Source organism: Podarcis melisellensis (genome assembly GCF_964234715.1).
Source record: "Podarcis melisellensis genome assembly, chromosome: 9".
Classification (NCBI taxonomy): Eukaryota; Metazoa; Chordata; class Lepidosauria; order Squamata; family Lacertidae; genus Podarcis; species Podarcis melisellensis.
In genome coordinates this window covers 35,166,099-35,190,835 of record NC_138541.1, presented here as the reverse complement: position 1 = coordinate 35,190,835, position 24,737 = coordinate 35,166,099, and the positions used below count along the sequence as shown (strand labels likewise).

The 24,737-nt window shown below is 40.2% G+C and overlaps 1 protein-coding gene across 2 annotated transcripts; it reads left to right on the top strand.

Moving 5' to 3' along the window:
- The first annotated feature begins 976 nt into the window (after positions 1-976).
- CLGN (calmegin) lies at positions 977-24,089 on the top strand. Of its 2 annotated transcripts, XM_081926061.1 has the most exons (16): positions 1,816-1,859; positions 2,736-2,775; positions 5,884-6,039; positions 7,952-8,025; positions 9,099-9,157; positions 10,321-10,462; positions 10,852-10,933; positions 14,199-14,391; positions 16,337-16,526; positions 16,907-17,020; positions 18,106-18,262; positions 18,690-18,905; positions 19,950-20,069; positions 20,260-20,389; positions 22,037-22,149; positions 23,240-24,089. In XM_081926061.1, the coding sequence occupies exons 1-16, from the start codon at positions 1,831-1,833 to the stop codon at positions 23,318-23,320; spliced, it is 1,896 nt and encodes a 631-aa protein (XP_081782187.1). In that variant the 5' UTR covers positions 1,816-1,830; the 3' UTR covers positions 23,321-24,089. The 2 variants fall into 2 exon arrangements, with proteins under 2 accessions (XP_081782188.1, XP_081782187.1); XM_081926062.1 differs by lacking the exons at positions 1,816-1,859; positions 2,736-2,775 and adding an exon at positions 977-1,094.
- Positions 24,090-24,737: the final 648 nt, after the last annotated feature.

The following is a 24,737-nucleotide window of genomic DNA, read 5'->3' as shown; positions in this document are numbered from 1 at the left end:
CATGCCCCCCCCCCCGAGAATCCTGAGAACTATACTTTTCCCCTCACAAGTCAAAATTTACAACACCCTTAACAAAATACAGTTCCAATGATTCTTTCAGGGAAGCCATGTGCTTAAAATGGCTGCAACACGCTACTGGTACATCAACTTTTATAGGTCAGAATCCATCAGGTGAATGAAGTATATACAGTACAGTACTCAGTGGCGTAGCGTGGGGGGTGCAGGGGGGCCAGTCGCACCAGGTGCAACATCTGGGGGTTAGGGTTAGGGGACGCAAATCCACGGGTTAGGGGGCGCAAATTACTTGCCTTGCCCCAGGTGCTGACAACCCACGCTACGCCACTGACAGTACTTACAGTTTAGGGCAGGGAAGGGAGGACAAGACATGGAGAGAATATGCAAAAAAACAGGTAGGTAATAGTTATATAAAAGCAAAAGACTTACAGTGACAATTGACAAGGATGTGTTGGCAGTACCAGTGTTAACATAGGTAGGCTGACAGAACAGATGAACAGTCCAGGTATGACATATATGTTAGCCTTTAAGGTGTCCCAAAATTCTTTGTTGCTTTGCTACAATAGACATATAATAATAAGCAGATATTAACAGGCATATAATAATAAGACTCCCTCTGAAAATTGCCCTAGCGTCATACGTTCCCACACTGATCTTTCACTACATCACACGTTTCAAGAGACACCAGCTCTTTCTAGCAAGAGCTGCGATTGGCACAGAGCAGGCGCTTCATCAGGACCCTTCACTAAACAAGGGGAATGACGAGAGCTGTGATTGGAGGAGGCCGCACGTGTTGCGTTCTCTAAGCAAAGAGCGGCGAGCTGATCCGCTCTCGGGTTAGCGCTGCCGGGAATGAAACCCTCCGCCGCGATTGGCTTCGAACCATCCGAGCGCCGGCTCGCGATTGGTCGCGGTGGTGGTGGCGGCGGCGCGTCGCGCGTCGAAGCACCTGCTTCTTCGATGCCTTCTGGTTCGGGGCGAGCGGCGCATGCGCGCGCGGCAGTTGAGGTGATGCGCTCTGGCAGGCGGCCGGGCTTTTTGCTGGGGAGAGATTCTGACGGGACCGTGCTTCGCGGACGGTAACGGCTGCGTGGCCTTTCCAGGGGGTCGTAGATGGGGCGCGGGCGCCCTGCGCACGGTTCCGCGCGTTGCCGAGGGCCCCGCGAGCGGCGGGAGGGCGGGTGCGGCCGTGCGGGTTTCCTCAGAAAGCCCTTCGCAGAAGCGGCTTCCTCCATCCTTCTCTCTCCCCCCCCATCCCTCCGCCTTCGGGCTCAGCCGTTATTCTGCCGTTGGCGTTTGAAGGCTGCGAGGCTTCGGCGCGAGCCGGCTGCGCTCTCTTTCGCGAGGAGAGAGGTGGGAGGAGGAGGAGGAGGCATCTTTCCGCTCGGCCTCGTCTCGCATCCCCGTCAGCCCCATGGCCGCAGGGCGGTGCGGAGTCGCCCCTTCTCCCGGCGGCAGCGCTGCCTCCCTTGGGGACGGGCCCTCTGGGGGGGAGACGCAGAGATCAACACCAATTAAGCCTTTGGTAGCCGAGGAGAAGGACGCCCGGGTGGCGGCGGAGGCAGCTGCTTGCTGCTGCTGTTGCTGCTGCAACAGCAGCATCAGCGGAGGCTTCGCAGCAGGACGACCCGAGGTCTCCATAATTACCTGCCTGAAGCGGGTGAAATTGTTGCTAATTGTAGCTTCAGCGCCTCATTTCTACTTGTTTGTTTGGTATCATCAAGCAGCCAAGAAGTCCTAAACAAATGGTGGATCCTAAACAAATGGTGGCAGCAGGTCCCACAGATGGCAGACCTGCTTTGGGGCACTGGAGAGATGCACTGTGACGATTTAGCCTGTGGTGGGTCAGTGTTGGTTTGGAGCCAGAATGTTGCATTGTTCTTTGTGTTGGACTGGGACCAGGGTTTAAATGACTCCTCAAGAAGCTCACTCTATGACCTTGGCCCAGTCACACGCTGCTAGCCTAACCTATATATCTCAGAAATACTGTGATGTGTTTTCCTGAGCTCCTTTCTGGAAGGGTAGGAATATATATATACGCACACCATATATTTACTGATGGTGAATTCTGTTCTTTGGACAGTCTGTTCTTGTGTAGCCAGAGTGTGCCTCCCAACTGTCAGTATTTTGCAGGAAGAATTCAAGCACATCCCATATTTTTAGGTTGGTGCAATTGAAGTGGATTAAAATGCTGTCACGATACTGCAGCAAATGCACTAAAAAAGAAGAAGTTTTTCCAGTTAGGAACGTAAAGTGTGAGATGAATGAATTATTTATTTGGAAGATGTGTCAACAGCACCCTGCAAGCAAATTGGGATGAATGCTCATTGACTTATGACAAATCTTGTAAACAAATAAGAATGAATGCTCAATAAAGACCAAATATAGAGAAAACATGTATAAGCTTTGTACAATCAAATCGTGGTGAATAGTGACTAAACAGGTCATCTGGAGGAGCCCAAAGAGCATCACTTGTACAATGAATTATTGGCAGACTTAGGAAAGCCCCAAGATTTGCAGAAGTACAAAAAGCCTTAAGGAAGATACTTAAGAGAAATCCAAAAATGAGCCCAATGAAGACTGACCATGCTCAGTGAGCATGAAATGTTTGCTGACCATAGAAGAGGGGAAACAGAATACAGTATAGTATATGGGAAGAAGGCATGGTTGGCTAGCTGGAATTGTGAACAGGAATGTTCCACTCTGCTATTTTGTTGCAGGATACCCTTTTTATTTATGAAGATCTGGCATACTGATCAGGTATCACTATAGTAGTTATCCTAGGTTTTTGTAAAATTACAGCATAGAGCCACACAAAAATAGCAGTTATGAAAAATGTCAGGGGATTCTGAAAACTTGACCTTGGAGTATGAATTTGGGTTTTAATATTGATTAGGACTTTCCCAAGGCATTCTGATGCTTGAATTAGACAAAAGTCCAAATGGTATTCTCAGGCATGCTAGTCATATAAACTACCTCCCGGATCAGAAGCACCATTCTTCTGATTATCAGTCCTGGGTAGGACAGTGGGAGAGGGCCATTGCATGCCTATCCTTGTGGGCTTCCTTTGGTATCAGGTTAGCCACTGTGGGAGACCTAATTGTGTGCAAGATAGGCCTTTTGTCTGATCCAGTGGGGTTCTAGTGAAAAGTGGGTCCAATCCTTTGGGAAACTCTCCTGGCAAGCCCCACTGAAAATGAACAGGGAGGCTTCTCTCTTGTCAGTGCCATGTTGGTTTCAGTTAAGTTTTGAGTAAGATTTCCCCCCCCCCCCAGTTGATTGCATCCCATTTCTTTCATTTGGCACTTTGGCACTTCTGTCATCCTTAATGGAAAGCAAAATCTGACAGTTGAAGTAGTCTCAACTGCCCTCGTGCTGGGTTAATCCATTTCCATTTGCTTGTTATTCTGTTATTGGATTCTTACCCAAGCAATTAAGGGTAATAATATTCAACACTAGTCCTGCTTGGAGTATAGAATAATGGAATCCTAGAATCCTAGAGTTGGAAGGGACCCAAAGGGTCATCTAGTCAAACCCCTACAATGCAGTAATTCTGCCCACAGCCATCCCTGGGTGGGTCAGACCCACCAACCTTCTGGTTAACAGCCAGCTGTGCTGACACATTGCGCCACAGGAGGGCTGTAGATTCACTGAAGTTAATGGACATGACTGACTTAAGTACACTAATTTCAGTGATTCTACTTACTTGAATACCCCCCTAAGCCGTGTTCACCCTGAATTCAGCCCATGCTGGCACCTCCAGTAGTAATAATAATAATAATAATAATAATAATAATAATAATAATAATAGCAGACCAATGTGGGTGGCACATTGAGGAAGGGATGCCTTCTTCAGTGTGAACTGTTGCACACAAAGATATCTTAGGTGGCATTTCTTTAGATGTCCCCATTCTCACAAGTGAGGCCAGTGAATGGTTAGGGGGAGTTCTTTTTTGTGGTGGTGCTTGACTCTTGAATGCCTTGTCCTGGAATGTTTTTTCATCACTGTGCAAATACATACCCTGCTCCCTGCAGGCCTTTGAAAAATGTGACTAAGCTTTTAGCTTTTATTCTGCTGCTTTTGATTTTTCTTCTACTCCCTTGCTGATTTTTATTGTTGGTTTAATTATGTTTTATTTATCTTACCTGATTATTGTTTGCCACCCTGGGAGCAATAATATTGAAGGGTGGAGTATAAAACTTTTTCATAGATACATAAAATCTTCCATGGTTCACAGTTATGACAACTTAAGAGTTCTTCTCCTGAGCTGCTAGACTATTTTTAATGGTCTTTGCATATTTTTAGCTTGCAATTGCTAACCAGTTCATCAATCATACATAGATACTTCCCAAGGCTGCTATAAGCCTTGCTTTGCTTTAATCTTCCCAGTTATGTCTTTACCAGACCAAAATGTTGAAGTTTTTTTTCTAAAATGCTAGGAAGTAACTAGCAAGCAAATCTATTTCTGCCAATGTCTGAATTAAAAGCTAGTTACAGTATTTGTTGCATCTAGCTCTTTCTTTGGCTTCCGTGTTTTTGTGCAAGTGATGCACGTTAGTGATTACACTGTTCTGGCATGTATGGGCTGGGCTTGATATGCATTTGTGGCCTATGCATGTAACGTGGATCTTTGAAGGATACAATTGGTATGCTATGCCCAAAGCTAGAGAGCATTTTTTTCCATGCAAAGAAAGAGGCAGCACCAGAGAGATTAAAAACCAAAAAAGGAGACGAAGGTGCTCAAATAGAAAGCTAACTGTAGTATATTAGTATGCCATATGTTGTATCATTTTGATGGATTGTTGTTCCAATAAGTAAGTGAAATAAACTTGTAAAATGGTATTGTTTCTGAAGAAGAAATGTAAACCAATATACTGGGAATGCTACAGCAAACATTGGGCTGGATCCAGTCTAAGAAGGTTGTGTTTGTAGCATAATTCTAATCATGTCTACTCTACTGAATGAGCGTCAAGATCCTGCTTCTTGCATATAAACCCCTGAACAACTCTAGACTAGTGAGCTGAAAAATATCCTTCTACTGCCTAGAGAGGAAATTAAATCCAGTTAGTTTTGCCATGAGATGATAATTATTGGCCAGTGGTAGCATGGAACTGGGCTTTTTCACTGTTGGTCCCAGTTTTTGAACACCTTCCTTGCAGAATACAATAATTGTTCTAATTGTTACACTTTTTAGCTACAGGCAGATTCCTATTTGTACAGTGGCTGTGTTTCGGGATATCACATACATTGGTAGGGCATACATAAGCCCGCCCTGTTCCACCCTTTTCCAGGGCTGAAAATGGCATGTGTGTCGGTTGCACACGTGCCAAACACACACAAACAGGGAGTTGCCTACAAATTGTTTACTTGTATCTTTTAATTATAGTTGTTTTTGAAGTTTGGATAGAACTGTTTTATTGTGTATTTTAATTATGTGTATATATTTTATAATTGATTTTATACTTTTAACGTGCTTAGAAGCCATTTTGGCATGTAAGCAGTATATTTGTATACATCAAATAATAAGAAGTAAGTTCTGTTGAATTCAATGGCTCTTTCTCCTACTACAAGTGTTAGAACTGCAGCCTTAGTTCTACTGGAATCGGTGTGATTCAAATTATCATTACTGAAGTGCAACTGCCTTAGTCTGTTTTTAACACCAGCTTGTGGCTTTAAATTCTTTTTCTTCCATATTTGCAGTTCTATTCCAGGTGTTATGAGCAAGCTGCCTTCCATTTTACCATTATATTAATTTCATTTAGTAGATAGTTGACTAGTAAAAATGACAGAATGAATGTCTTTGCAATTTTGTACTCTGGCTTCTCAGATCGTATAAATCTTTCGCCATTTGCATTTCTCTTTTACAGGTAGCCAGGATGCAATTCCAGTGGGATTGGCTGTGTTTCAGTGTCTTGCTATTAAGTTCAGTAAGCGCAGAATCTGAAGATTCAGAAGTTGAAGTAGAAGGTTTTGACAAGAATTCAGAAGATACTAATGTTGAAAAAGGCAGCTCATCTCTAGAGGTAAGATTCCATCTTAAAGAAGACATTATCATTTTTTGCTTCTTTTATTGAGAAGCAAAAAAGCTCTTGGTGAGTTTTGGAGATCTGAAATGGAAAACCTGCTCATTCACACTGATATGAATAGCACCATGTGGACAGGGCTTGCTGACAAAAGTGATGAAGCTCATAAAGTCATTCCCACTTTTGAGGAGAAGCCACATCCAGTCTGTCATTTTTTTTGTACTTGAGCATGAGTTCTGGAGAAAACGAATACAGTGGTCTCCAAAGACAAATAGGAATTGTGCTTAAGTGAATGAGCAGACTGCCAGAAGAGGGACAAAACTCTTGGCCCTTTCTCTTGCGTTTCACTGCATTGCTGGGCTGTACATGGAGGAAGGCACTTTCTTCCTACCAAGCATAGAAGCCAAGTGAGTTTCTGGCAGAGGTATGGAACATTTTATCCCTCTTCTGATAGCCCAATGTGGGTTCCTTGCAGGATGTGGATCCTACTCATCTAGTATAAAAGCCCTGCAGACAGGTGGTGAATCCACTCCTTTGATGCCATTCTGCTGTGTTTTCTAGCCTGAATTTTTGTGCCAGTCTGCTTTTTTATTATTCATAAGCCTATTTTGGGACATGGGTGGCGCTGTGGTCTAAACCACTGAGCCTAGGGCTTGCCAATTGGAAGGTCGGCGGGTGAGCTCCCATTGCTTGGTCCCAGCTCCTGCCAACCTAGCAGTTCGAAAGCACGTCAAAGTGCAAGTAGATAAATAGGTACTGCTCCTGTGGGAAGGTAAACAGTGTTTCCGTGCGCTGCTTCTGGTTTCACCAGAAGCAGCTTAGCCATGCTGGCCACATGACCCGGAAAAACTGTCTGCAGACAAACATCCCCTTTGCCAGTAAAGTGAGATGAGCCCCGCAACCCCAGAGTCATTCGCAACTGGACTTAACTGTCAGGGGTCCTTTACCTTTACTTTTAAGCCCATTTTACAAGCTAAACATAGGTGAGTAAAACAGTTTATTAGGTAGTAACTTTTGGATGCAAATTTGCCGAACAATTTTTCAGAATGACGTATTATTAGCACACACCTGCTTTTGAAAGACTTAATTCCACAAGCTATTGTACATCAGAAGTTTTGCTTCTGCAGATCAGAATTTAGAAACTCTTGGACATTCAAAACCTTCTTGTTTGTTTGTGCATCTTATGGGTTTAGCTGGTTATGAAATCTATAACACATGGGTTACCGTATTTTTTGCCCCATGGGTTACCGTATTTTTTGCCCCATAGGGCGCACCGGCCCATAGGATGCACCTAGTTTTTTTTGGGGGGGGGAATAAAGAGCTTTCCCCAACCCCAGCCCCCAGAACAGGCAGCTCTCTGCAAGCCTTGGGAGACTGGCGCAACTTCCCGCCGGGCTCCCCATGCCTTGCGGATATCTGCCTGAAGCCCAAACCAGGTCGCTTCTCCCCACCACCAGCCTCCAAACCAGGTCGGGGGACAGCGGGAAGGCGGCGTTCCGCCTCCCCGCTGTCCCCCGAGCTTGTGGGGCTGGCGGCAGGGAGAAGCACGCTTCTCTCCGCCGCCAGCCTCCAAACCAGGTTGGGGAACCGAAGCCCGGGGCGCGCTGTGCAGCGTGCCCCAGGCTTCGAGATGCAGGCTGCTATCCGCAGCCTAGGGAGCTCTGCGGGAACTCCCGCGGGCTCCCAAGGCTTGCGGAGAGCTTCCTGAAGCCTGCATTCACCCCATAGGATGCACACACATTTCCCCTTCATTTTTGGAGGGGTAAATGTGCGTCCTATAGGGCAAAAAATACGGTAGTTATTTTCAGTTAATGCAATAAATATAAAAATATTTAATTGATTTAAAACTCAGTGCATTTTACTTGAATGTGACTATTCAGATTTTGAATGTATTTTTATAAATATTTGGTAGGTTGAATACAAGACGCCAGAGCCTACTGGAGAAGTGTATTTTACTGAAACTTTTGATGATGCAGTGCTGTCTGGGTAAGAATATTTCAAAGGAAGCATTAAGTCCATGCAGTATAATTAATTAAAGACAAAAGCTGGAAAGTTTAGCTTGTTGTAATTGGTTGCATGTAGGAATACCTATTCAGATTTCATTATTTGGGCTGGTGCTTTAATCTGTTGGGAGGCGATGCTAAATACTACTTATAAATAGTAGTATAGTATGTCATATTTGATTTAAACTGTTAAGTGTTATTACTTCCTGAAAAGTGAAATAAATGTTCAGTTTTAGTAAATACTTTTACTTAAAGATAAACATTTTCAAAGAGTAAATTAGGATTGCAGTATTAGTAGATAAATTTATTTAATTGGTAAATCCATTTGCAATCTAATAAAAAAGTGTCCCAAATTGGATTTTAAAAATTAATTAACTATTTTAATCCAAACATTTACAAATAAGTGGAAAGAGGGAACCTTCTTAGATGCATTCTGTCTTTGCACAAAATGAGACTGTGCTTCCCCCAGCAGTCTTAAATCTAAAAGAAGTGACATGAAATATGGAAGTTAAGAAGAAAACTAGAAATTCAGTTCTTGAGGTTACATAGCTACTATAATGACTAGCTTGAATGGAAATAGTTCAGGGAGAAGAGAAGCCAAAAGGCAGCTGGTCTCTCAGCTGTGCCAGTTGAATGGGCCCTGCTTTCTCATCTCTCTGCTCCAACCAGATGGAATGGCTGCTAGTAGAGATCACTTGAGGGAGAGGAGTAGACAAAGGTAGCTGGAAGGTTCGTCCTTCTCTGACATGCTAGTTTTCTTACTTGCAAGCAATCTTTTACATGAAGGAGCATTCAGAAATGGAATCCTTCCCCAACTGCAGTCTGAAGTGATACAAAACTTTTATTGCCTTAGAATCCTATCGCCTCATTCTGCTGAATTTGTAAACCAGGCCTAAAATTTCTTTTATCAAGTGTCAGCTCTACTCAAAATCCCAGTGACACCCTTATTCAAAATTGGCATACTATTTAACTGAAACATTAAATTAATTAACAATTAAGCAAACCCTTTGCACTACAGAAACTTGGTATGATCTGGTCATACTTCTGTCTTAACAGGTGGGTTCTGTCTCAAACCAAAAAAGAGGATACAGATGAAGATATTGCTAAATACGATGGTAAGACTAAAGCTTTCTGTTTTGATACATGAGTGACTGGTATAAATTCTCTTTGATTTTCTCATTTCTGCTTTCAGAGTTTTCTATTTTTTAGTAAATATATTATCTTTTCCATTTAATATTTCAAACTAGCAAACTGAAAAAGCACACAGATGCTTTTCATTATATCTCATTTTATGTAGCTGTTAGCATCTATATATTTTTAGATGACACTTACTTTTGACCAGAAGCATAAACAATTTTTTTCCATTGCTGTAAGCTAGAGATGGGAAACCTAGGGCCCTTCAGATGTTGTCAGACGCCAGTTAGTATAGCCCGTGATGGAAGATTGTGGGTTTTGTAGTCCAACAGTATTTAGAGGGCCACAAGTTCCTCACCCCTGATCTAAGCGTTAGAACATAGAACACATAGTGACATTTTAGGTGTACATTAATTCCTTACCTCAATATTAACATAGCTCATATGACAGACCAGGGCTTAGATTGAAAACAATAAAGGTAGATAGTTTTTCTACTGGTAGCTTAATAAATAAAGACTACACAAGAATGATGCTACAGAAAAAATATGCATTCCATCCTTTGAAAAGTAATCGGTCAGCAGCATGAGGACTGTCAAAACTGTGTGTCTAGATGCTAGCAAGTGGAAGAAAGGATTAGGAATTCCTAAAATAACCATAATCCTCATTTCCCCTTCCTCTTCTTCTTTTAATGACTCTGAGCAATAAAAAAATATGGAGCATTCATGATGGTGAATCAATTGCCATGGTTTGAGTTACTATCATAGTTCCAAACTGGTGGTTGACTGTGTAATAGGAAGAAATATAGGAATCACCTTATATTGAGTCAGATCATTGGTCCAGCTAGCTCACTATTATCTATGCTAAGAGTTTAAGACAAGAGTCTTTTCAAGCCCTGCTTGGAGGTGCCAGGGAATGAACCTAGAATCTCATATGCAAAGCATGTGATCTTTCACTGAACTCTTCCCTCAGATATTCCGATGCAGTTTGTACACAGTTAATCCCAGGCCAATGTTTTTCTAATAATCCACTCTACAGAGCACTAAGTATATTGAGTAAGAATGAGTTGAACTAAATTCATAGGAATACCTTGTACCACACCATAATTGTGGTTTTGTTTGTACTTCTCTTGCTGTATTTCTTTTAGGAAGATGGGAAATAGAACCTTTAAAGGAAAACACAGTGCCTGGTGACAGAGGACTGGTGCTGAAATCAGTAGCAAAGCATCATGCGATATCGGCTATGCTAACACAGCCATTTATTTTTGATAGTAAACCACTGATTATTCAGTAAGTATATCCATACTTGGATGGTTTGCAAAGTGATTTTTTTTTTTTAAATCAGGATTCTGATTTGTAGAAAAAGGGAATGCGGAATCTGTGCCCCTCCAGAGGTTGCCTTTCCAACTCCTATCAAACCCAGCCAGCATGGTCAGTGGTTGGGGACGATAAGAGTTGTAATCCAACAACATCTGGAAGTCCATGGGTTCCCAGTTCCTAGTATTTAAGCATAATAGCAATTGTTTCTCAAACTTTCAAAACTAAAATTATTCAGCCATAGGAACAACTGGGGAGGAGCAACTAAGAACAGTGGCTGAAGTATCTGAAAGCTAGTAGCTAACTGAACTTTTAATTAGTACTTGTCTCCAGAAGACTATTCTTGTGTTTCTGTTGTGCAGGTATGAAGTGAATTTTCAAGATGGCATTGATTGTGGTGGTGCATATGTTAAACTTCTTTCCAAAACTGATGACTTGAATCTGGTATGTAGTATTTGGGAGAGAGAGGTATGATCAGACATGTTTCAGTGTTGGGAAGGAGAGTGCCTAAACCTTTGGGTTCTTATACCAGTTGCTTGGATATGTCCCAATATTTATAAGGAAACAGGTGACATCCGTACCTAGTCCCAGATTATCTGTCTGAGAAAAAAGTATTGTTCATGTAAAAAAAAAAGTGACAGCAAGTGACTGTTCAGCAGTGGAGCAAACTCCCACAAGAAGTGTTGGACTCTCCTTCCTTGGAGATTTTAAGCAGCAGTTGGATGGCCATCTATCATGTATGATCTAGTTGAGATTCCTGAATTGCCGGGAGTTGGACATAGATGACCCTCGGGGTCCCTTCCAACTATACAATTGTATGTCTATGATTTCCTAAGGTATAAGATACCCAGCTCATAAATAATAGGTTAGGTATATTTTAATCTTTGTAAGTGACGCGCCTAATACAGTGGTACCTCATGTTACGTACCGTCCCCCTTGTGAATGCTTCGGGTTACGCGCTCCGCTAACCTGGAAGTAGGTCTCCTTGTTGTGAACTTTGCCCCAGGATGCGAGCGGAGGTCGTGCTCTGGTGGCGCGCATGCAGCAGGAGGCACCATTAGCAAAAGCGTGCCTCATGTTATGAGTGGTTTCCAGTTATGAATGGACCTGTGGAACCAATTAAGTTTGTAACCGGCGATGCCACTGTATTCAGTAGTTCACATATATATGTGCACTCAGCGAATTAACCTGGTCTGCTATTGATGGGTCCTCTTCATAAATTTATTTTGATGGAATATTGACGGTGTATCAGTATTTTTATACTGCTCAACAACCCTATTCCTAGAACAAATTACAATATGGACTATGGGCTCATCCTCACGTCGTTTTGTGCTGCATTTTCAGGGCGCAGGTCCAGGATTTCTAGGTCCATGTCCATGGGGATTATTTTGTCACATGGCCTTCACCAGGAAAACTCACTGTTTACCACTGAATTGAAACAAATGGCAGTTGGGATTTCTCTGGGTTGCTGTTTGTTCTGATTCAGCAGTAAACAGCAGGTTTTCCCATGAAAGCAGCGGGACCAAAACAAAAAACCACTCAGAGATAGACCTAGAAATCCCAGACCTGTGCCTAGAAAGCGTAGCACTAAAGGTAGTGTGGATGAAGCCTGAAATTGAAATACAGTGGTACCTTGTGTTACAAATGCTTCAGGTTACAAACTCCGCTAACCTGGAAGTAGTACTTCGGGTTGAGAACTTTGCCTCAGGATGAGAACGGAAATCATGCTGCACAGTGGCAGCAAGATACCCCATTAGCAAAAGCGTGCCTCAGGTTAAGAACAGTTTTGGGTTAAGAACGGACCTCCGGAACGAATTAAGTTCGTAACCTGAGGTACCATTGTATATATAAAAGAACGCTTAGCAAACTTAGAATGCCACTGTCACAAAAGCAGCAAGATCATCTAAACTTGTTTCTTAAAAGCCTGGAAAAATAAATAGGTTCTTGCCTGTAACCAAAAAAGGCAATAAGGTACATGTTGGGCTACATTACTGCATTTAAACTGCCTTTCCCCCAAGGAGCTCAAGACAGCTTACTTCGTTCTACTGCCCTCATTTTTTTGCCTTGCAACAACAGTGTGAGCTAGGATAGGCTGAGAGACAACAATGTCAATCTGCCAAAAAATCTTTTCCTGGGGAAAAGTGGCAAGACAAGCAGAAGTGTAGATGAGCCCTAAGTGTGGTTTCGAACTTGGATCTCTCCAGTCATACACTAAGCACCACTACTTATATTGGTCTAGAACAGCATTAGTAGAGAGAGAAAATAATTTGTTTAGTGACTGAAAATGCAGCAACGTATTCTTTTTCAAAAAACCACTCATATTTTAACATTTCCTTCTTGTTTTCGTAACACAAGAAATTATTTAATAAAAACAAATTTTAAAATAAAAAAAGCACAGCTGTCTTGATTATTTATAATCGTGCAAGCTTAGTGAAGATTTGGGTTATTCTAATTTTTCCTTGGTGAACAAGAAAAAAATTGGATTTGCAATTCCAGAATGGTTAGAGTTCATGCTGTATTAAAGTTGCTGCTTGGATGGCTGGTTCTAAAGCTTTAGGAGCAAACCCAATTATTCCCTTATGTATGTCAGAGCGGTTCTGCAAGCAAAATTACTTGCTTGCAATAGGGCTGCTGATGAAGGGATGAGGATGGCGGCAGAAAATTCCTATGTAGTGAATGGAATGGAAAAAGGTCTGCCTGATTGTGCCCCAAGTATTGAAGCAACATCACCATGGTTAATAATAAATATTGTGGTGGTGTTTCAATAAGATGACATTATTTTAATGTGCTACCTAAGGTTGCAGTGTTAATTATATTTCGAAGTTCCAGTGGATGTTGAGGCATACTATCAGTCAAATCAGAGGAGGCTGTTTACTAGTTTAATAAGTAAGTAAAACAAATCTCCCCTGCCCCCTCTGGAATGTTTTCCTCTTGTCCTCACTGCATGACCACTGTCACTAATGGCAGCCTGTCTCTGGGCACCATTCAGGTCTAGAAAATGGACTGAGGTCTGAAGATGAAATTCTGAGAATTAAAGCAGAATAACCTCTGGTATGAAAAGTTACTTCCACGTACATAACAGATATAGTTCAGAGTCTTATGCACTGTACACAAACTGAGCCTCAGTTCCATTATTTTAAATTGGAAGCAGCTTTGGGAAAAGTGTACCTTAGAGTAAAGTAGTAGAGGTGGAAGAGTGCTTAAATCTTCTCCTGCTCAAAATTATGGAACATGACATCTTCCCTTCTCCACCCTATTTTCAAAATCATGTGTCTCTACTTTAAAAAGACTTTGGAGCTCATTTACACATATAGGTGTGTAACATATTAGCCATTTAAACATCTATTTATTTCCCTCTGCTGTCAGAGACGGTAACTTAGAGGGAGAATAAAACACCAAACTTCACATGAAAACTGCAGAAGGACCTTAGAGATACAAGGCTTGTCTTTATGCTGGATAGTCTAAAACCAGTTTAGTGCTTTTGATCTAATCCTGAATATTGGTTGGTTGGTTGTTCATAATTTCCCGTATTGTTCTGTGAGGGAACTAAGGCATGGTTTATAACTGAGAGCAATATTTCTTCAATGTCATATGTAGTAATTTATGGCAAAGTAGGAAATAACCAAACTGCATGCCAAGTGCCAAAGTAATGGAGTGCTAAACTTTTTTGCTATGTAAACTAAGAACAGTGTTCATTTTCATCCTACAGGAATACTTCCATGATAGAACATCTTACACAATTATGTTTGGGCCAGATAAATGTGGTGAAGATTACAAACTACATTTTATCTTCAGACATAAACATCCTAAAACTGGAGACTATGAAGAAAAACATGCTAAACGCCCTGATGTAGACTTGAAAAAAATCTTCACTGACAGGAAGACTCATCTATATACTCTTGGTATTCTTAAATTTTTAAGTTGTTTAGAAAAATAAGAACTGAAAACATTTTACAAAGCCAGTTATGTATATCTATATTTTAAAGATGCTTTTAAGCTGTCATTTCTGGGAACCCCATATGGTGTAAGTAGGGGGTGTCACATGCATACTGGGGCAGATTTGGATAATAAATGGAACTGGTCTTATAGCAGTTCAAATCAGGGCACTTCTATAACTTCTTTGCATCATTCCTAACTGCTGAAATTGGAAGATATTTCTAAAACCATTATACTAACAGTAGTTTGGTTTAGTCATGAAAGCAGTGAGGTTTATTCTGCTATTAAAGCAGAATTGATAACCTACTCTAACCATGTAAAAATTATTTTTAAGTATGGATAGGACGCAGGTGGCGCTGTGGGTTAAAGCCTCAGCGCCTAGGACTTGCTGATCGAAAGGTCGGCGGTTCGAATCCCTGTGGCGGGGTGCGCTCCCGCTGCTCGGTCCCAGCGTCTGCCAACCTAGCAGTTCGAAAGCACCTCCGGGTGCAAGTAGATAAATAGGGACCGCTTACTGGCGGGAAGGTAAACGGCGTTTCCGTGTGCGGCTCTGGCTCGCCAGAGCAGCGGTGTCACGCTGGCCACGTGACCCGGAAGTGTCTTCGGACAGCGCTGGCCCCTGGCCTCTTAAGTGAGAGTCTGTCAAGACTGGCCCTTACGGGCAGGGGTACCTTTACCTTTACCTATGGATAGGACATTAATCAGTTGAACTGTCATATCAATTAAGTGCCTATTACAAACTTGTAAATGAGATCCACATACAGTGGTACCTCAGGTTACATACGCTTCAGGTTACAGACTCCGCTGACCCAGAAATAGTGCTTCAGGTTAAGAACTTTGCTTCAGAATGAGAACAGAGATCGTGTTCCGGCGGTGCAGCGGCAGCAGGAGGCCCCATTAGCTAAAGTGGTGCTTCAGGTTAAGAACAGTTTCAGGTTAAGAACGGACCTCCGGAACGAATTAAGTACTTAACCTGAGGTACCACTGTACAACCAAGAATGCTCTTGTCTAAGTGGAAGCCTTCATATTTTTTATTTTAATTCTAAACTTGCATCAAGGTATCAACCACAAAGGAAGTCCTGCATGTTCTAGGATCCAACACATTCATTTTCATTTAGAATGAATCAACTTCTTACCCACTCCTACAGAAGGCTTTCACCCTCTTCCACAATTAAGCCACATGTCCTGTAACTAGTTTGTACTTCCGTAGGGTTTGGAAAAGAAGCATGAAGCAAATGCATATGAACAGTAATCCGAGTAGCAGTTAAGGTTGCTAATTAGCCAGAATTTTACTCTCGACAAGTTGCCAGAATTACTGCTTGTTAAATAGGCGAAACCAGTTCAGCTACTTGCATGTACGTTCAAGCTGTCAACGGCATAATTGTGGTATGGTGACTTTTTGTAACATTAGTTCCTGTGCATGTGTTATAAAAGCTGTGTCCTCTCCAGCAAACAGTGCTGCTCCATGCAGAACTGCCCTGTACAAATTGATCCATGTAGGTGGCTGGCATGGTGCATTTTTTTTGAGACTCCATATGTGCCATCCCCCTATTCCCAACATAAAGAGCAAAATCCCCCTATTCCTAACATAAAGAGCAACATAAAGAGGCATTGCATATGGAATCCTGCCTACTGCTTACCTTCACACAGCCATCCCATTTCCTCTAGTTCTTCTATTCCAGTCAGTCTCACTTCTACTTTTGGGGAAAACTTTTAGCTATATCCTATATTAAAACATCAGAAGAACTCTCTATGTTGTTCACTTCAAATACGATGACGGTTTAGTTTAGAGTGACTGAAATTCCTTTTAAAATGAAGTTTATTTATGAGAGGTTCCAGCAGTGCACAGATGAGAAACATGTAGCTCTCCAGATGTTACCTGCATTATATGTGTATTTTATTATATTTTAGTGCTGAAACCTGATGACACTTTTGAAGTGCTAATTGACCAGGCAGTGGTTGGCAAGGGAAGTCTCCTGGAGGATATGGTTCCACCTGTGAATCCCCCAAAAGAAATAGAAGATCCCAATGATAAGAAGCCTGAGGACTGGGATGAGAGAGCTAAAATTCCTGATCCTGAGGCTGTCAAGCCAGATGACTGGTAAAGAAAACCTACACTGTTCTCTTGCCCTTTCCCTCCTATTACCAAGTACATGGCATGCAAATTTTCTTGGGTTTGATTTTGACTTTATGTAATTGATCTTTGAGTTGCTAAGTTTGTAGCTGAAATACTAATTCTGATGGGGAGTCATTCATAAAGTAGAAGGGAAACCTCCAAAATATTTCTGTATTGTAAATTTGAATTAGTTTTGTCACGTTGCACCTAACTACCTTTTTATTTTGAAGTTTTCAAAAGCATAGAGAGGTTTTGTCTCTGAAATAATGTACTCTTTAGTTCATGCTTGGGAAGAACTTTACTAGGCTTTATCTATCATACTGTATTTTGTCCATCTTCTGGTAAAGTTGGTCTGTACTTTAAAGGAATGAAGATGAGCCTCCCAAAATAGAAGATCTTGATGCTGTTAAACCCGAAGGTTGGCTTGATGATGAACCAGAATACATTCCAGATCCTAATGCAGAAAAACCAGAAGATTGGTAAGATTTCTCTGCTTGTGGCAAAACTTTAGACAGGCTCTGATTTCTGTAGCAAATTAGACTGATAGGTCTAGATATTCTTATTCACGACTTGATTAGCTGTTTTGTTCTCCTGTGCTTTGGTTTATGAAGTAGTTTTATATCTTTGCACTATTTTTAAATTTTCAAAATTAAATAATAATATGTAAGCTGACTTGAAAACTAAATGAAGGTGGGATAGAATTTTTTAAACACTGAATGTGTTAAAATGTTAATATTGATACATGAAACAGTTGTCCCTAACCTAACCAGTATGTGCTATTTCACTAGACTGTGTGCTAATTAGAGGCTAATTCTAGTCTGCAACTTCAAGGCCTGGATCTCAAAAGTATGTTTGAAACATCTGGTTTGAGTGTTCAGAAGCCATAGAATTGCAGAGTTGGAAGGGATCCTGAAGGTGATCTAGTCCACCCCCTGCAATGCAGGAATCTCAACTAAAACATCTGTGACAGATGGCCATCCAACATCTTCTTAAAAACCTTCACCTCTCATGGGAATCTGTTCCACTCTCAAACAGCTCTTACTGTCATTTATTTTCACATGGACCACAGTTTTTTCTTAGACAGATAATCTGGGACTAGGTATAGATTTCACCTGCTTCCACTGCTGAACAGCTCTTACCATCAGAACTTTCATCCTGATATTTAATTGGAATTTCCTTTCTTGTAACTTTAATCCATTGGTTTGGGTCCTACCCTCCATATGTAATTGGGGAGGTTAATAAATGTGTTGATGTCTTAAAAGCTGAAGCTTTTGGCAGTTAGGAAATGACATTTGATTTTCAGCACCTAGACTGGTGCAAGATGTAGATCCACAAGAAAGGAGCACATTTTCTTTGGCACTGTACTTGGAACCACATTTCAAGCTATCTGAAAATATAAGGGATTGTTTTGCTATTCTGTATCCACATTTTTCAAAGAATGTTCGTTACGTTGAAATCTAGGAGATGCTTTTTCTTCTAAGCTGCTAGAAGTAGTTTGGTGATAGGAATAAAATACACTAATTTACAGGAGGAGTTTGAACAGACATGTTGATCATTTGTACAGGGATGAAGAGATGGATGGTGAATGGGAAGCTCCACAGATTCCTAATCCAAAGTGTGAGACTGCACCAGGCTGTGGAGTATGGGTACGCCCCATGATGAGCAATCCAAATTATAAAGGAAAATGGAAACCACCTATGATAGAGAATCCTAATTATCAGGTAATAATTATTAGGTAGTTCCAGATACCTCAGAATGACATGTGTGTTAATAAAATACTTCGTTCTTTTCATCCTACTGATTTTTGCTGGATAAGTATAAATAGGGTTTAGTTCAGTTTTTTCTCTATCCATTAATCAGACTTAACAGGGTTGTTTTTTTAAGAGATGCTGGAAATACTTTCCTTACTTAAACTGTAAACTAAAGTCAGTGACTCGAATGACCAATGGCAGTGGAAGCAAGCGTGTTGTGGAAGTGCCTATGCACTTTGAAGACCACAATCTTTTAACTGTGTTACCTGTTTTTAACAGATGTGGTATATTTAAGAAATTTCAATTATTTTTCAGAACTGAATCAACCTGCCTTGCTGGCCTATTTAATATTAAATGTCTATTTTAATGTGACATGTTTTTATTTTATCTCTTACAGGGAATATGGAGTCCACAAAAAATCCCTAATCCTGATTATTTTGAAGATTCTCATCCTTTTCAAATGACTCCTGTTGGTGCTGTTGGCTTAGAGCTTTGGTCTATGACATCTGATATTTACTTTGATAACTTCATCATCTGCTCAGAAAAGGAAGTTGCTGATCGATGGGCAGCGGATGGATGGGGCTTTAAAAAATTGGTTGCAAGTGCTAATGAAGTAAGAATTTACTATATTTTGTTGTGCCCAAATACACAGTGTTGCAAAAAAAGCTTTTTGTCTTAACCTTCCTATATTAGGATTGTTGTGAACCTGAAGATGTTTGAAATACTTGTAAATATTTTTAACAAACCAGAATGACCTCATATGCAATGAAATTATTAACGGTTATGGGTTCAGTTGTCCCAGGGTGTTTCATCTCTTTACCTCCTTCTCAATTCATTAAATTATATTTAACTTATTAAAATATTAGTGGTCCAATTCATTCCTATTGAAAGTAAAGGAAAATGAAATTCCCAAACTAACTGGTGTCCATTCTGGCGGTGTGGCGGCAGCGGGAGGCCCCATTAGCTAAAGTGGTGCTTCAGGTTAAGGATAGTTTCAGGTTAAGAACGGACCTCCAGAATGAATTAAGTTCTTAATCCGAGGTACCACTGTATCAATAAAACATCCCCCCCCCCCCGAGTTAAACTAATTTTGCAGTCAGTCATTATTTCTATTTCTAGCCAGAACTTTAAAGGGGTCTTTTCAACCATAATAGCGGATTTTGGCAGGGTCAAATATAGAAAAGAAAGCCCTAAAACTCTAATTTTCAAAAGTTGAGTCATAATGTCATAGCTTAACACTTAATGGTTCTGGATATTTTGTGGTTTAATTTACTGTTTGTATGAAAAATGTAAAAACCCCAATAACTTAATAAAAGTACATGATAGAACTGTGCAGATGCCCATGCTAGAAACCTGCTCACATGCTCCATTATCTGCCTTATGTGGTGTTCCCTCTGTTAGCTCCCTTGACTGTGTTTGCGGGTATGTTTTACAGCATTCACATGACATTCAGTTTGGCTACTTCCAGCTAAGGCTCTTAGTGCAGTGTAAGGGCTGTTTGCAGATCTCCAGGGCCCTGAACCGCTTCTTTTCTCTATGTCCCCTCACCTGTTAATTTCCTTCCTTTGTTGCTGTTTCCTTCATGCAGTTTTGGAAAAACACCTTATGGCAACCCTTGGCAAGCTCTATAATGCGTGTTTTCTTTTCTTCCATCCAGCCTGGTATGTTTAGTCAGCTGGTGACTGCTGCGGAAGAACGTCCATGGCTTTGGGTTATTTACATCTTGACATTAGCACTACCTATAGGATTGGGTGTACTATTCTGCTGGCCATCCAAGGTACAGGAGAAACTAATCTGATATCCTCATTTTTTGCATGATGCTTAATGTGCTTTCTATCCAAATATTTTTTCACTCAATCCATTGGGTGAGAGGGAAGATGAAGTTGGCAGACTTGCCTCAATGATGGGTGGGTGTTAAAAAAAAGGGGGCTATCAGCTTTTTTTTCATGATTGTCCTTCTATTTTAGAAAATAGATGAAGATATGGACTACAAAAAAACTGATATAGCCAAGCCACTTACAAAAGGAGGACTAGAACAAGAGGTACAAAGGAAAGATGAAGACCTAGAAAAACCAAATGAAAATGGTGGTGAAGACGGTAAGGGATTTTAGCCATACCTATTTAAAAAACTGTAGTGATCAATGCTGAAAAATGGTAGCTAAATGAAAAAAAAACACACAATGCAGTTCATAGCACTTTGTTTTGATGCCTGAAATTGCTGCCTATACTTTACAGCACTCAAGATAAGTGTATTTTTGTTTCAGCAAGATCAAAATTGGGTAGTTGTGTCTTGTAGCTAACTGCTTTCTTAGTTCTTTCCTGCATTCCAGACTCTTGGAATTGAATATTCTGTGTTTTTTCTCCCTAATTGTATGACACAATTTATTTTCATATTTGGGAGTATTTTAGCTCTTTGCTTGATTTTTTTATTTTTTTAATTCTTTGCTTATCTTACTTATAAATTGCAGAATGATAGCTTGTTCTCTTAATAGCAATTTGTCATACCAATATTTAAATTGGTCAGCTAAAGCATATGTCAACAACTACATTGGCAGTCAGACAGGTGTTGCTGGACTGCTGTTCCCATCATCCCTGAACATTGGCCATGCTGGCTGGGGCTGATACAATCTCTTCTTTTTGTCTTTGTTACATTTATACCCTAGATTCCCATTTTGAGAAATGCCTAATATAACCTACTTTGGAATCCTCAGTAAAAAATAAATATTGATTTTCATCTTAGTGACTAAATATTTCTCAACATCTAAGACACTAACTGAGTTTTTCCACTGAGGGCTTTGAAATGAATCACAGGTACCTACCCCTGGTTCCAAGCAAAGGAAACCCTGCTGCTGAAGCAGAACCTCAAATATTCTTTGTTTGCTTTCCTGTGACCTCTGTGCAATCCCATGTATGGAATTGTGAATGCACAGAGCATGGTGTTGGGAACACGGGAGTGGAATTCTTGGAGGAGAAAACAGATTATTTGGTCTGCCTTCTGTCTCCCTTTTAATGATTGGATCACTTTGTAAGTTTTATGCTGGAATTTCTAGCATCTTGTATAAAGAAATTGAGATGTTGAACTTCTACATATTTTGGAGATACTCTTTTTCTTTCAGTACATTAAATTATGATTAAAAACATTTTTCTACTTGCTATAGGTGGAAATGGTGGTGGATAGAAATGGTAAGACGTTTCAGCAAGAAGAATTTGAGAGAACTGGAGTATTTTCAGCCCACAAAAATACAAAGATTTATCCCTAAATATTTACTAAAGGGTGATAGCTGACATCAGTCATACTCAGAGTAGACCCATTGAAATCAACGTCTATTTCAGTGGTTATGGGAGTGCTCTGAATATATGCTACGACCGTTGGATGTTGCTGGAAAGGTGTTTGTATGCTTTTCTGAATGTTACTGTTATTGTTTTGTTAATTCAGAATGTTACCCAATAACATTCTTAATTTGAAAATGTATTGTAATTTAATACATTTTCCCTTGTCTTCATGAAAATGAGAGAGATACTTAGGTACTTGTTAAGAATTCACATTGATCTATTCCAATAACTTGCCCATTATGGATATACAATTTGCAGCGCTGTACAGCTCCATTGTTGACATGCTTCACCAACACAGGCCCTGTGGTTTCTTCTTATTGTTAAGGGTTTATCCAACCTGTATGCTCTTCTGTGCCATTGCTGTATTTTAGCCTTTAGAGAGCTAAACTGAATAACCGACTTGTGTCTTAGAATATGAAGGTGGTGAAGATGAAGAGGATTATGAGGAAGAAAATGAAGGTGGTGAAGGAAGTCAGGAGGAAGAAGTTAATAAATCAAATAAATCTGGCTCTGAAGAAGATGAGGTGAGGTTTCCAAGAATGAGATAATATACAAAGATTATTCCATGTTGCAGCTGTGTCAAAACATGGGGTATAATGGCAACTTTCCCCCATGGTACTAGTACAGGGCATTTTATTTCCAATTTTGTGGAACTCCTTCCCAACTGAGATCACAAGCCCTTTCCCTGTTGAACTTCAGACACTAGGTGAAGACTTGGAATTTATTGAAGCAGGCATTTAAATTAGACTTTTCTGATTTCACTGATAATTTTAATTGGGTTTTTTAAACTGTGTTAAGCAGCATATAAATTGTTGAAATAAACATAAAACAATAATACAGTGGAATATAGAATTGTTCTGGCTTGTGAGATCTTGTCACTTCAGTGCTGAAATTCAAATATTTCCCCTTGTATTTAAGGCATCCTAAATTGTTTTGCTGGGTATTTGTATACCGGTAATTGTCATAGTCTCACAATTTTGATTTTTTTTTTTTTATACAAACACTTTGCTATTGATCTTATTTGGAGGTCACCATCTCTATATAGCATATTCTATTAGGTCAGAAATTAGGTTGAGTCAGTGGCTTCAAACATCCATACCCGCAAACACAGTCAAGGGAGCTAACAGAGGGAACACCAGCATCCATAGCTAGCCTCACAAGGCATTTGTGTGCAAGCATTCTAGGATAGACATGTAGGAGTTCCTCAGCAGATAAATCAATTTGGAAAGGTTTTCATGCAGATACATAGTATTGAGTTTGGGAGGCAAGCTTCAACTTCCCCCCCAATCTTGTTGATTACAAGAAACTGATGTTTAGGAATATAGGTATTAAGTTGTAAGAGAAACTGCATCCATAAACTCAAGTGTTCGTATTCCCATTTTATTATGTTAAGAAAGAACAAACATAAAAGCTAAAAAATGAGTACTTTGAGAAGCAAACATGGGCCTGAATCTGAGCAAAATTAAGTTCCCTTAAGCCACTGAAATCAGTCAGCTTAATTGTGCTTAACTCCAGTGGATTCAACAGTTTAGACATTGTTTGGGTAGAGAATATGAACTAGACCATATTTTGGAAAGATGATTGCATCTCTCTCCCCATCCCCACCCCCTGCAGATGAAAGAAGCAGATGAAAGCACAGGATCTGGTGATGGGCCGGCAAAATCAGTGCGTAAAAGAAGAGTACGAAAGGACTAACTTGTTTCCACCTAGTATTGACAGGTCCAGGTTACAGAACATAGGCATGCAGTTTTCACTTGCCTAACAGCATGCAAGTTGTTGAGTCTTAAACCAAAAGACTGAACTCAGCTTAGACTCCTCTGTTTCCATTCTCCAGACCATCTTAATCTTGTCAGACTTTTCCTTTATTCTGAAGAAACGCTCCGACTTGTGAAGTTACCTGTTTTCTTTACTTCATAGAATAAAAAAATGGTGATATGTCTGATTTATTGTAAATATTATTTGACGTTGTTTAGAGAATAAATATTTGGAAATGATTTGGCTTCAAAATATTACCCTTTTTAAACCTCATGTAAATGGGATTTTCCAGCTTTAGCACAAATTACACTTTAGATAAAAGGCATGAACAATAGATGCAACATCCACTTGGATGCCTTGAAAGAAGAGATAACTGCCAACTCTTTGCTGAGCTGAATGCAAGAACTGTTTTGGCTCTTTTTTATATCAACCTTTTTTTTCCTTTACTGCAATGTCAACCTACAGTTTGTGCGTCACATGTTAGTTTGTGTTAGCAGTTGCTGCTGTTTTTGTTTTACAGAGAACTGCATTGTCATAATAGCATGCTTTACATTTAAATGCAAAAAATGTTAACTCTATTCAAGTACAATGGTGTACAAGAGAATTTTTCACATTTTTATAGTTTCATGTTTCAAGCCAGAATGGCATAACCCGTTTACAAAATATTTGCTAAGTGTATATTGCCTCCTGAATAAAACTTTTAATATAATCTGTTTTGCTTAAGTTAAACTCATTAATCCCTGTATTTTTTGGAATGACTGAAATGACTCTCCTTAGAAGTAAACTAGTAAATATATACTGTAGCCATAACATTCTATATTCAGCATAGCCCTCAAACGTTACTTTTTAAAAGAAGCTATATGTACACCTCAATGCAGGCAAGTTCAGAGAGGATTGATTTAAATCCTATTTTCCATTGATACCACATTTCCTAAGAAGTGGTGCAGATGTGACTACTAAATCACCTGAATACAACACCATTAATTCTTACTGTAGTTAAAAAATAGTTGGACGTTTGCATGCTTTCCTTTTACCTGCTAGAGGGAAAATCCTATACATAAATCCCATTACATTCAATGAAGCTTGCAAATGGGTATTAGGATTACAGTCTAAGTATGGGAATATGGATTATTGCAATGTTGCTACTTTGTTTCATTATCCTAACCATTGAGATCAACTATTGCTGAGAAACAACTTCTCTTCCCTGTTAAGAGCCTTTTCTCATAGTACTATGATAGTGGTGGGTTACTGACAAGCTGCATACTTCCTGTTCAGATAGGGGGCACAAATGCAAGGTATCTTGAGGACTAGTCTGTTTTCCATTAGACAAGTGGCGAGAATAATACTTAACTGCTTG

Bases quoted from the DNA above. Each gene is read 5' to 3' on its own strand.
- CLGN (XM_081926061.1), top strand. From the start codon at position 1,831: ATGCACTGTGACGATTTAGCCTGTGGTGG. The intron at 9,158-10,320 runs GTAAGACTAAAG...TATTTCTTTTAG, and splicing joins AGATATTGCTAAATACGATG to GAAGATGGGAAATAGAACCT. The intron at 14,392-16,336 runs GTATTCTTAAAT...ATTATATTTTAG, and splicing joins GACTCATCTATATACTCTTG to TGCTGAAACCTGATGACACT.